At 38.7% G+C, this 13,297-nt stretch overlaps 1 protein-coding gene across 14 annotated transcripts in view; it reads right to left on the bottom strand.

The window, feature by feature from the left end:
• Nucleotides 1–13,297, bottom strand: part of MYCBP2 (MYC binding protein 2) — a 172,972-nt gene that overhangs the window by 144,161 nt on the left and 15,514 nt on the right. For all 14 annotated transcript variants that reach the window (XM_063149479.1, XM_063149485.1, XM_063149491.1 and 11 more), the window contains exon 2: nucleotides 4,683–4,758. In XM_063149479.1, coding sequence (XP_063005549.1) covers nucleotides 4,683–4,758 — 76 coding nt within the window. The remainder of the gene's footprint in view (nucleotides 1–4,682; nucleotides 4,759–13,297) is intronic.

The following is a 13,297-nucleotide window of genomic DNA, read 5'->3' on the forward strand; positions in this document are numbered from 1 at the left end:
GAAAAACAGCAGAATATTAAATCAAAATGTTAATCAACTTGTAAGAACTAAAGCAATTTACTGATTTTGCACAGAACCAGAATCATTAATAATCCAAACAGACTGCTCTTGAGCTATACGATAAATTATTTCAGAAAGAACCAACACCTTACAGACAGCCTGTTTTCATGGTGTTAAGAGTACTGAGAGTCACATGACACTTGGAATAAGTTGAAGAGCAGCAATCACTTTCTCTGCTTTCGAATGTCCAATTCTTAATGGCTGCTGGAATATTGCAATCCAAAGCTCTCATTACATTTGACTACACATTCAGCTTCCAGAGAGCCTAAGCAGAAGATGAGATGATAGCTTCTATACTAGCTTTCCTCCCAAAGCATCTAGTTTCTTGCAAAATGAAATTGCTACTACTGTCAAAAAGAAGAGAGCTTACAGACTGGAAAACAGAATTATGCTGTTTGATTCAGTAGTTTTCATATGAGCTGTATTGTCACAGACATATTTTCCGAAAAATCCTTTGCTAGGATTTTTTCTCCTGAGAAGCTGAGACGCCTCAGAAATGAAATGTAAACAATAATTATCTGCTGCTGTGGAATGCAACAGGTGCATCTTTGATTGGCCTAACATGGATTGTTTCTACTTGGTGACCAATCACAGTCCAGCTGTCTTGGCCTCTCTGGTCAGTCGCAAGATTTTATTATCATTCCTTTCTATTCCTTGCCAGCCTTTTGATGAAATCCTTTGTGATATTCCTTTAGTATAGTTTTAATATATAATTTTCTTTTAATATAATATATATCATAAAATAATAAACAGCCTTCTGAAACAGGGAGTCAAGATTCTTATCTCTTCCATCATCCTGGGACCCCTGTGAACACCACCGCACAAGCGGTATGTTCTGAATCTTCATCTTTGCTGTCTGACTTGGTGTCACCAAAAATTAAACATGCACCTTAGCAAATGAAGATATATGGTGAAACATACATTGTAAAACTTAAACATCCATCATTGGTGAAGACAGTTTTAATACGTGAAGATTTTATTTCTTGTGTGTTACTTTTTATTTTCTGAAAGGTAAGACTTATGAGGGAGAGATCAAAGTGCAGATGCTCACACCCTGATGCCTGGCTTGTCCTTGTAAACATATACTCCCTGCTAACTGGAAGAATGAATTATGTAGGAGAAGGTAAACAGCACAGGTTTGGTTCAAAAGATAAGAGCAACCTACTCCTAATTGCTCTTCTCAGTTAGCATTTTGTAATGTTCCAGTACACTCAAGAATAGCAGTCCAAAAAACCAAAACCCTCTGGTCTCCTTGGCACATCTCACACATAAAGAAACTGTTTTCTCTAAAGATAAAACCCATACATAGTTTATTTTCTAACCTATTTGTTTTCTTCCTCTTGAATCAGATGACTGTGGCAATGGCTTATTCTTAAATATGATGGAAACAGACTATAATCTAAGAGAGGAAAGTTAATCTGCTGTTAAAGATGGGTCAGGTTATAATAATCATCTGATCTAATCCATGTGTAACACTGAGAAGAGAAGCTCACCCAATTCTTTTTCAGACAGTCAAAAGATCTCTTAGAAAGGGATGCCCTCTTGAGGTTGAAAGACCAAATAGAAATGCCACTGAAAACAAGGCCAAATTATTTGAGAACCTACGTGTGTTTTTACTGAGACAATATTCATCCCAGTTGATGTGTTTTATACATCTATTCATTAGCTTACAATGAATTTGTCTGCTACATGAACCTCCCCCTTGAAGTTTTATTACTCCCATTTGTAGAAAGCTAAAAAAGTCATAGCTTAAAACTTCTGCATAAACTAAACAGGTAGACACCAACCATTTCCAGTACAAGCTGTGTTTGGTGGACTCCAATTTTTCAGTATTCTTCAAATAACATTACGAAAACAGAACATGAGGAACTGTGGTTGTCTGTGTAAGTCTCTCTCAATCCAAGGGTCCTAAGCAGCACTTGCATGAATTAACAGCAAAGGGGGGAAATATCCAGGGTGTCTGAAGGGGGAAGGGGAGGTCATCAGCAATATTCATAGAGCTGGAAAAAGTTACAGGGCCTTATGATTTTCTGGCAATATTCTTTGCCAAAAGAAAAAAAAAAGCGGGGAGGAGGTAGGTAAGGACTGGAATCCAAGGTGCTACACCCATGTCTAACAATCAGACACTTGTTTTCTATTTAAAAGTCACTTATGTCAGCAGTGAATTTCTAAAGCCAAAATAGACTGCACCACATAGAAAACTTTTGTACCTCCATCTAAAAAATAGATACTAAACCACAAACCAAAAAATGAGCAATAGTTCAAAGACCAGTGATCATAGCATGACCCACCTTAGAAACAGAATAAGACTCAAACTACTGAGCTATTTAAACACCAATTAGTTTTATACCTAAAATGTTCTAACATTTACTGCTTAAATGGTGGAAATAATTTTTTTCCAGTTGATCAACAATTGCTTCACTTTTAAATTTCTCTCCTCTTCCATTACTCAATCATTTTTACTAAGCAGGGGATATAAATAACAAAATTTTGGGTTACTTCATCTTACTCCTCCTTTAAGGCCCTCTCTGCCTCTACTAAATATATTAAGAGAAAGCTTCCATCTCTGTTCAGACTAAAAGACCCTGTTTCTTCAAAAAATAAACCAATGCACACAAACTCTACTGCTCAAAAGTCCAGCAGTGAAAGACTTTTCAACCGCTCTATTTTAAAGATTCCAAATGGAAGCTCACATTTTTCTGACAATAGACACATCCATTTTCAGACATTCCAGTGCAAAAATAATCACTGTGCTGATTCTGCCATGGTAAGCATTGGGATGCATTGAAAAGTACACAACAAAACAAAACCAAAAAAACCCTCCAACAAAAAAACAACTACAAAAAAAAAAAAAAAAACCAAAATGACCCAACCCTGTTAGTTTCATAACCTCAAGATATGAAGCTGGTTTTATCCTTCCTTTCTGCTACGTTTTTCAGGAAATACACAATTTTTTGCTAACATGCTGAAATAAGCTGGAGTGCTCTTCTGTACCCAAGTCACTCAGAATGAAGACCAATGTTCTAATGGTCAATCCCTTGTCAGTCTCAGACACTATCTAGATAATAGCATCAGTAACAGACACACAAAAACCCATTATAACATTCAAAGATGCAAATCTCAATGCTTTAAGTAGAAACTGACCTAAACCCAAGAAAAATCTTGAGAACAACCTTCCATAGGGATGAGGTGAGGGGATTATCAGTTAGTGCCATATCCATAACTACTCACAAGAACTAGCCTTTAGTATGTTCACATTGTCTTGGCCAAGGATCCTGCCACTCCATCTACCTAACACAACTAAATTTAAGAACTACATTTGACTGTTAAGCTTGTCAACAGCCATTCTGCATTTAGCTTTCTACTTGGCAGTAAAACTAGGGTCCCACCAACCAGATAGACAAGGGTCCCTTTATAGTGTAACAATGACCAAAGCCAAAGAGTTATCTTATTTTAAAAGCACAAGTTTCTGTCACCAGACAGAACACACAAACTAACTATATTTCTTAAAATCTCTAACTTGGTTGTCTTCGTTGACAGTGGGTTGATAAAGTCATGGAGAGGACAGAGCTAAAACTTCTTATAGCAACTGAAGAAAGGACTGAGAAATTCAGTTAGGACCACAAACATTTTACTGTACAGTGCTGAGAAGAGAAATGAAGATAAGCTCTTTCTATACCATAGTCGGAAGCTGCACTACTTGAGATAAGCAGAATAATCTGGTAGGTCTCCAAAAAGTCAATACCAAATGAATAGATAGAGGGTTTGCTTCATCCTCCCAAAGCCATCTGTCTTGAGATACAGCAACTACATGAGGTTTGGCAAATAAGGATAAGATGGCCAAGTGGTTCTACAGTGCATTTGTATTATAAGGGCATTCAGCTCACTCAAGTGTTTTCACTGGATATTTCAGTGGTTCTGTCCTTCAGAACCATTCCAAAACTGAGTTTTCTCTTTACTGATTACAAGCCTTCACACCCTCATGAAAACCCTTCCAAGACTGTAGCTTAAATAGAGAAATAATAGCTCTCTAATAGAGAAAGAATGCAGCCCAGCAGTATTTTAAAATAGCACTGCTTCTGCATAAATTTATTCTCTCTAAAGAATTAAGATGTAAACATTTTAATTAAGTTCACTGTACGGTTCCCATGCATTTAAAGTGATTGGAGGCAGGAGTTATATGGGGAGAAAACAGGAATAGAATCACTTAGTTATCATTTATTACATTTTCCATTATGGAGGAATTTTCAGAGGTAACTTTGGAGTCCTAAGAATGCTCCCTTTCTCCTTTAGCCAATATGGCAAACTCTTTGCAGCACTAGTCTCTGTCTGCTAGATGCAGATCTCAAAATTTACCTCTAAGACCAACATGTTTAGCTACACTTGGAGAACTAAGAACAGTGTTCACATTGTTTCCTGTTGAACATTAGCACCAAAAACAGTTGAATAAGGTTAACATTGGTATCACAATCATGTAAGATAGAGTAAACAGACAATACTGGTCTGCTATTAACTCCTCTAAACAAACAGTGTTAATCGTATTTAGGTGTTCTTGCATTTCTCTCAACTAAAGTTACTGTCATTTTTGAGTCAGGACTTTATCAAGTTAGTTACAGGCTTACCTTGTTGCGTGTTTTTACTTTCAATTTAGTCTTCTGTTTTCTTTTCAACTTTTTCTTGCTAAAAAGTTTCTTACTTCTGAAAAAGAGAAAAAAAGCAATGAGAAAAAAATAAATAAACTCCCTTCTGCACCTCATGGTAATAAGCACAGAGGGGAAAAAACATCAGAAGTGCTCTATATTTTTTTCTCATAGACAAAGGGAATAATCGCAGGTAGAATTTCAGAGTATGAATCACAGTACAAGCACCTAAAATTGTGCTTTCCTAATGTTCCACTGAATTATGGGCCTTTACTCTCATCAATTTAAGCAGAATATATGCTAGGAGAGAAACAAGTCCCTGAGCTTTCTATTGGCTTGCCCTATTGTTTCTATTACAAGTTCTTCAGTGCCACAGCAATGCTAGGAGGCAGAATTATTGACAATTCTCAGTAAAACAATCTGCTAGTACAGAACATTGCTTTGTAAAGTCTTTATCACACAAAGATTCAAGCCTTCCAAGACAAAAATTAAGCTTTAAAAATATATCATTTAGCAGAAGATTCAGCTGATGGAAGAAACTGCAGTTTCTTTACCTTTTGTTTGGACTTTTTCCACCCTCACTTTATAGACTTAATGTCCATCCCTTTACATTACAGATCTAGCTTAGACACTTCTCTAAGCTCATTTAATCCTCTCCTGCCCACACCTCATACCTACCACATTCTTTTTCTCCTCCATTTTATTACCCAGGAAAAATAAAAAAGACATCATACAAGAAAGACACCATACACACACATGCCTGTTTCATCACCATCACTGAGATTATTCTTAAATGCATGTTTTTTAAGCTATTATTTTTTCAGATTATTAATTCTACAAAAATAAGAAAAAAGTCTTATGTTACCTTTGCAGCATACAACTCACCTTACACAGGACTTCAAGCAAAAGCTACTAATATCCCTCTGTACAACAAACTTTACTCAAATAGCTTACAGTTCAGATTAGTTGAAAAATAAAAAACTATTACATCTGAAAATCCCAGGCAGTGACAAGTTGCATTTTCAGTAACAGACTGAGAATCAGAAGAATCTTAGTACTTTATTCAAACAACTTTGTTCTAAATAAAAATGTTGAGGGTTCTAAAACATAGCGGTTACTGTCCTGTACAGTATTCAGACTGCAAGAATATAGAAGCCTCATGGTCCAGCAGTTAAAGGCTGGAAAAACTAAAGCCTGACCAACAGCCAGCAGTGAGAATACAAGCTCAAACAAAGAATTCCTGCAGAGTATGCCAAGAAAGCTGCCTCCTAGAGAATTCACCACTTTTCCCCTCTTGACCTGTATTAAGAGGAAGGTATGTTCCTCAAGACACTTCCTGCAGAAACAAACCAGCTGACTACTTTGCTTGTAAGGAACAAACATCATTATCCTGGAGTTAAAAGAACTAGTTCAGTGGGCAGCAATTCCCTCACCACCCTCAAAAAGTTAAAGTTTACAAAGAGAATGGAGATGACTGCTCAAGGTTGCCCCAACAGTAAAGTTTCAATAGGTAACAGTATACAAGCTATTCAAGAAGCAAGGAAAAAACAAACTTCATATAACCTTTACTGCTCAAATTTCAGCAACTGTACTCCATAGCCTCGCTATTTAGTTTTTCTTTAATTAGACATGTTTCCTTATTATAATTTAATGTAGTTAATTCTTATTCTGCTGTCAAACATGAAGAACAGTGCAGCCCTTTCCACTCTGTAGCCACTCAATCATCTGCTCTGGACCTAATGACCTTTTATGAAACTTGCACCCTAACTTTCAGTTTAAAAGTCCTGATGAAAGTATCTTCTGGGCTCTCTCAGTCCATACCACACATAAAGTATGTTGACCAAAGCTGAAAACAATACTTGTTGTTTGCTGTTGTCTCTCAGTCCATACCGCACATACACCATGTTGATCAAAGCTGAAAACAATACTTGTTGTTTGCTGTTAGGAAGAGGAAGAAGAAATGCCTCATACGCCTCCAAGGTCACATTTAAACTGCATTCCAGGTATTATTTGGCAGCTCCACAGCAATATGGCACAGCAGACCTGTTTAACCCAGGCCAGCATGAAAACATTTCCCTGCAAACATCAAAATTGAGCTTCCAATACTCTTTAAAAGGCATAATTATTAGCACAGGTAGAAAAACACAGTATGATTTGGACTTAACACTGACAACTTGATAAGCATAGCTTTTTTCTTTTTGTTTTAAAAGACACTAATTCAAGTTGCCAAGACATTTCAAATTTAATCCTTCCTGCCAAAATCCCTGAAAACTCTCCAAATTTGTTACAGTCTGCAAACATTAAAAACACTTTTTCATCTTGTAAATATTTCACTGGACCGATCCCTGTAATTTTTGCAAGTATTTCTTCATGTTTGTGCATACATCTGAAAAACCCCCAAATTAAGCCTTTTCCCTCCCCCCAAGACTGGGCTCATTTCCATAGTAACAAAACCTCCGCCATTTGGCAGATTACCTTCATTTGTCATGACACCTACACAATGTTTTTTCCAATTAGCAAACAGGAAAGATCAGCAATGGGTTTACTGATGGTGCTAAGATCTCCCTCATTCATACAACAACCATTAAAGATGCCGCAAACAGCGGCACAGTCTGACTGCTCCATTGTGGCAACCTTTATCTTCAGCAAGTTTTGAGCTTGAATAATTGTACATGGAAACAGTTTGGGATAGAAATGCCATAGTAAGAATCCACAATTATGTCCCCGTATTTTCTAAAAATGAAACCTCAAGGAGTTGGGAAGTATACTTTCTTCCACTTCCAAACAAACCTCCAAAACAAGTAAGCAATTAATTAATAAAAAATACCTCATCACACTATTTTTATATAGCTCTGAGCAACCTACAATAACTATGCATAACACTAATGTATTCACAATCTATCTGCATGTAACAAAGATATATATGATGGTTCACTGTTCTACTGTTATATACCATAGCACTAAGATGGTTTTAATATTCAGAAAAAAAGACACTAAAACAATATACCCAAACACTGAGATGTTTTAATATTCAGAAAAACATGGGTAAATATATTCATGAAAAACAATGTTAAGCAGATTATGAGTAATTTCCTGTTGGAAACCATATGTTAATTATAACCCCAACTCCTCTACTACCTGAAGATTAATAAGATCTGATATGGCTCAGTTGGATTTTTTAGCTAAATTATTAATCATATTGCTGGTTAACAACTGTAAGCTGCTGCTCGCTGTCATTTGAAAAGGTCTTGGTACTCTGTGCTGACAATCGCCTTCCGCTGGCAAAAGGTCCTTAGCCTTCAACTTCTAACTCAGTTGTTGATACCATTTAGCTCACAGAAAACAAACACTCATTTTCAGGAAATCTGAGGCAGGCTTTCTGCAAACTGCTTCAAAACTCTGTAACACTGGAGACCAAATTTTGAACTGGACCACAAGTAAGTGCAAGTCAAATGAGCACGGAACGTAAAGACACCTTGACAAAAAATTACTCATAGCAAATGGACACAAAGAAAGAGTGAACGATGCTATTAAAGCCTTTACAGAAAAATCTGTTGAGAATAAAATAAATACCAAAAATCTTCAACCTTGGAATATGAAGTAATTGCCTCAAATCAAAGGCAGAAATAAAAAAGGGAGGGGAAAGGGGAAGGTGGGTAATAACCAGTTGCTTGACAATTTAAAATAGATGAAACAGCTGTTTAAACGACATGATTGCAATTCCAATCAGGCTTGTAGCACCTGTAGTAGGAGGAGTAAAGGCATGCTTTAGTTTATTCACTCTAGACCAGAAGTAGCAACAGCTAGGACTTGGACTATCTGATGCATTATTAGGAGAACATCGTTCAGTGTCTCAACACCATTGCTCTTACTGTTTGAAAGAGATGAAGAAATGCAAACAGAGCATCTTCCCTCAAGGTGCAACAGCCTTGAACTGTAGTTGATAAGCTTAAATTTGAGAGGGAAGCTTTACATGAAGAGTGCGTTCTCCTCCCCTCAATGCTGTTACTGAATTACTCAACATGGACTAACCTTATGTTAGTGTTACACCTGCATAAGATCTTCTAGACTATATGTTATACGAAGTGAGTGTATAATGAGTGGAAAAAATATTATTCTGTCTCTGCTGCTGAGGCAGGAAAGGAACAACAAAAGCCTTATTTAAGTGCTATCTGACCTAAAACCTTTGCTTCTGAAACATGGTATCAAAGACCACGGTGGCTAGTACAGTATTAGACACAGTTCTGCTGTTGACTCTTGAGTACACTTTTGAAAAATTTGTGAATTTAGTAAACCACATGCGAACACATGCTCAATTTTTTAAGACTTCCAAGTGACTTTAACTCAGTGCATTTGTCTAAACTCGCTTGCTCTAGTTCAAGGACACCCATCTTTGGGAGGAAGTATATTGTTGATAGGATAGGTCTGGCCAAGAGTTGCCGCGTTCAGACAAATGACAAATACATTCTGTTACTCTGTTTCCACAAGTGCTAACTCAACACTCATCTTTAGCTTAAAGATTCAAGGGCTTGTGGAAATTTGCTTACGAGGCAGCAGCCACTCAGTAAACATTGAAAATGAAACAGGTTTGTGGTATGAAACAATTCTTTTGTTTCCTCCATTAGGTGAACTACTGCTGCTGGTGATCAACTTGGTTAGACAAGATGCAAGAAACATTTGCTTCTGAATAGCCCAAAGTGAAATTCCAAGCTTAGATTCTCAAGGAGACCACAACAACAAGCTATGATCACTCATCATGTATTGATGAGTGATACACTTATCATGTAGTCATCATCAAGTTTGAGGGTGTTTCATCACAGCATCAATTTACTGGATGCAGTGGCAGTGCAGGTGAAGTTCAGGAACCTGAAAGAAAGGAGCAAGACAAAAGCAGCATCACAACCCTAGACTTCCTAAGAACAGACCTCACCAGTCAAGAACAGCCTGCTGTTCATCAGTCATTTTTGAAGAATCCACAGGATACAGTTCTCTGGAGAGATGAGAGCGCAGAAGAGCTCTCCAATGCAGACTCAAGTTATACACACAACTTGCAACACTCTATCTGGAACACCACTGCAAGCTCGGGGTGCTCCAGAACAAAAAACACTTGTTTACCAGCGGGAGTCTGAGAAAGGCCACTAAGATGCTTAAAGAGCTGGAGGTTCAGTTGTATGAGGAGACACCAAGCAAGCAGAGATTGTTTAGCTGTGAAAAGAGAAAACCTGGGAGGGTGAGGGTGGAACACCCTCCATGTGAATACCTCCACCTCCATCTGATGAGAGAGAGCAAAGATGATGGAAACATACTCTTCTAAGCAATATCCACTGACAGGCCAAGAGACAATGGAGGGAAAAAAATTAATACAGAAAGTTCCAATTACACCTAAGAATTGTAAAAATGGTCAAAGATTGGAACAGGTTGCCCTGAGAGGCTACACATTCTCCTTCCTTGAAGATACTGAAAATACAATTGGACAATGTTCAGAGCAACCTGCTCCGGTAGATCCTACTTTGAGTACTCAATATTCTCCAGAAGCCCCTTCTCATTTCAACTATTCTGTGACCTTCACCATTTGCTTATAAAACAAAATTTGACTGTAAAATAAACATGCTTCTGCATTGTGGAAAGAGTGTATTTTTTCTCATTCTGAGTTTTGCATTTCTCCTGCCGTCATGCCATGTTTCTGATTATGCTTCCAAGTAGAGACATACTGAGCTTTTCATCTGTTCACCATCTGGATCAGCAAACAGACCTCAAAATCAGGCACAGGAGCAACTTCTATGGGAATCAGTCAGCATAACCAAACCTTCAATAGTACACAAAGCTAACAAGAGAACAAGGGATGAAAACTACCTTACCACATTTAAAATATACGCCTGCATTAAGACAATCCAGTCACTTGAATTAATCCACACTTTGTTGGAGACAACACTCAGAGGTCCACTAAGAAGGGCATGACAGAGAACATGCTTATATGCAACTATCAAGAGCTTCTCTGTGCAGATGAACCAACATAGGCACTGTACAGGACCTTCACAAGACTTTTTTTAAAAAAGCTTGTGCACATGGCATGTCATCTGGAAAACTAAAACTAATTTGTCAAATGAAAGGTACTCTAGAATCAGTAAAAAGAGTGTCTGGAAAGAATCCCAAAAGGTCAGCATTTCCATTTCCTGGTCTATCATAGAAGACCAAGGGTCCTGGTCAATAACAGGCTGATTGTGTGTCAGCAGTGCCCTGACAACCAGGAGGGCCAACCCTGTCCTGGGGTGCCTCAGGCACAGCATCACCAGCCAGGCAAGGGAGGGGATTGTCCCGCCCTGCTCTGCACTGGGGTGGCCTCACTTCAAGTGCTGGGGGCAGTTTTGGGCACCACAATGTGAAGACATTAAGCTGTCAGCATCCAAAGGAGGGCCAGGACCATGGTGAAGGGTCTGGAGGGGAAGCAGCATGAGGAGCAGCGGAGGTCACAGTTCAGCCTGGAGGAGACTGAGGGAAGACCTCAGTGCAGTTACAACTTCCTCATGAGGGGAAGAGGAGGGGCAGGTGCACATCACTCTTGTGACCAGGAGAGGACTTGAGGAAATGGCATGAAGCTGAAAGTGCGGTTCATCCAAAAGGGTGGCTGAGCACTGGAAGAGGCTCCCCAGGGACGTGGTCACAGCACCAAGCCTGACACTTCAAAGAGTGTTTGGACAATGCTCTCAGGCACATGGTGTGACTCTGGGGCATGGTCCTGGGCAGGGCCAGGAAGTGGACATGGATCCCTGAGGGTCCCTTCCAACACAGGATATTCTACGATTCGAGTTAAATTCCACTGCATTCCCAACATCTCTTTTCCCTGGAGAGATATTAAACACTGCCAATCATCACACTCTCACCATGTTCCATGAAATCCTACTAAGAGAACTCTTTCTGAGGTATTTTTTAAATTGTCTTTATGGCAATTAAATACTATTTTTCATATCTTCATTATGGAAAAATGAGTTTTGTTTTTCTCTTTTTCCACAATTTGCTTGGTTTTTTTTGCAAGTCTGAGGAAAAACGTATCTTCTGACAAGCAGTCTCAGTTCAGCCTAAGTCATAACTCATTTACATCATTACCATCTAATTTCACTATTCTCTCATAGTAACCAGTCCTTTTCCAGAAAGGAGTGGGGAAAAAAAAAGTGGAAAAAAAAAAGTCCCGTAATGCTGAAATACAAAGACCAGGTCAAGAATTACTTCAGGTTTCCCACAGAAAAGAATCTCTCACAATTTTAAATAAAATTCTGAAACATTCCAGCAGTAACATGGCTACTTCTGAATCACAATCCCATTCTAATTTTATAAAATGTGTAGAATCTCTCATGAGGTACCTTTTATCATTGCTGGTTTTACATTCTTATTTACTGGTTTGGTAGTGGGATATTCTGAAGCTAGACATTTACAATCTCAACTATATCTTCTACAGTTTTGTATCCTCTATTAACTTTTTCACCCACAATCTCAGTTCCAGCTCTGAAATTGTCAGAGAGACACTATACAGTTCAGGACCTAGGACAGATCCAGATGCAGAGCAACAGCAACTACCTGTTTTCACAGGCTTCCCCCTCAACAGCCATTCCACAGCATCTCTCCAGGGTGGGCTCCTGTGTAGCTTTAAATCTACTTTACAGTTGTTCTACCTAGAACAGAGGCAGCCAAGTCAGCAGGATGAAGGAACACGCCTGAAAATTCTAGCTGAGGAAGGATACAGTCTAGTCAATGATACAACAGGAGCAACAGATGTTGCTTTTCTTACTTGCACCTGCTTGAAAATCATAGAAACATAAAATGCCTGATAGGCCCCAATCAAGTCACTCTAAAGCTTTCCCTTTTGCAAGCTGAACAATCCCAGTTCTCTCAGCCTTTCCTCATAGGAGAGGTGCTCCATCTCTCTAAACATCTTGGGGGCCCTCCCTTGGACTCCAGCAAGTCCATAACCTTACTGTAACAGGGACTTAGCTGAATCATGCCCAGCCTCTCACCCACCAGCACCCCCAAATCCTTCTTCGTGGGGGCTGCTCCCTCTGTCCCTGTTCATCCCCCAGCCTGTGTTAATAACAAGGGCTGCCCCAACCCAGGTGAAGCACCTTGCACTTGGCCTTAATAAACCTTTTGAGATTCTTGTGGGCCCAAGGGAATGCTTCTAGGTGCAGGCCCGGGGCTGGAGTAAGAGCTCTGATATACTCATGCATCATCTCATCAATCATCTTGCTATAACAAGATACACCAGACCTGCAACAGACTTTCCTGTTGTACAGAAAACCAGAAGGTATTCTTCTGATGAAATACAACAATGTGCATTTTTAAGGGTTTTTTTCCTTCTCTTCTGTAAACAAGTCATCTATCTGACACTTGATCACACAAAGAACAATACTGTTATGAAAAGCAACTTAAAAGCAACCACAGCCTCTGCTGGACTTCGTTATTTCCTAAGCCATTTACTCCATTCTCTGAATTGTTCCAAAACAGTTCTTAAATTTGTAATTGAGCTTCAAGGCAACTTAACAGCAAACACAGAGAACTACAGCTAATAAATATCAGTTCACTTGTCAGCAAGAAACTTAGTTATG

Source organism: Melospiza melodia, chromosome 2, assembly GCF_035770615.1.
Source record: "Melospiza melodia melodia isolate bMelMel2 chromosome 2, bMelMel2.pri, whole genome shotgun sequence".
NCBI lineage: Eukaryota > Metazoa > Chordata > Aves > Passeriformes > Passerellidae > Melospiza > Melospiza melodia.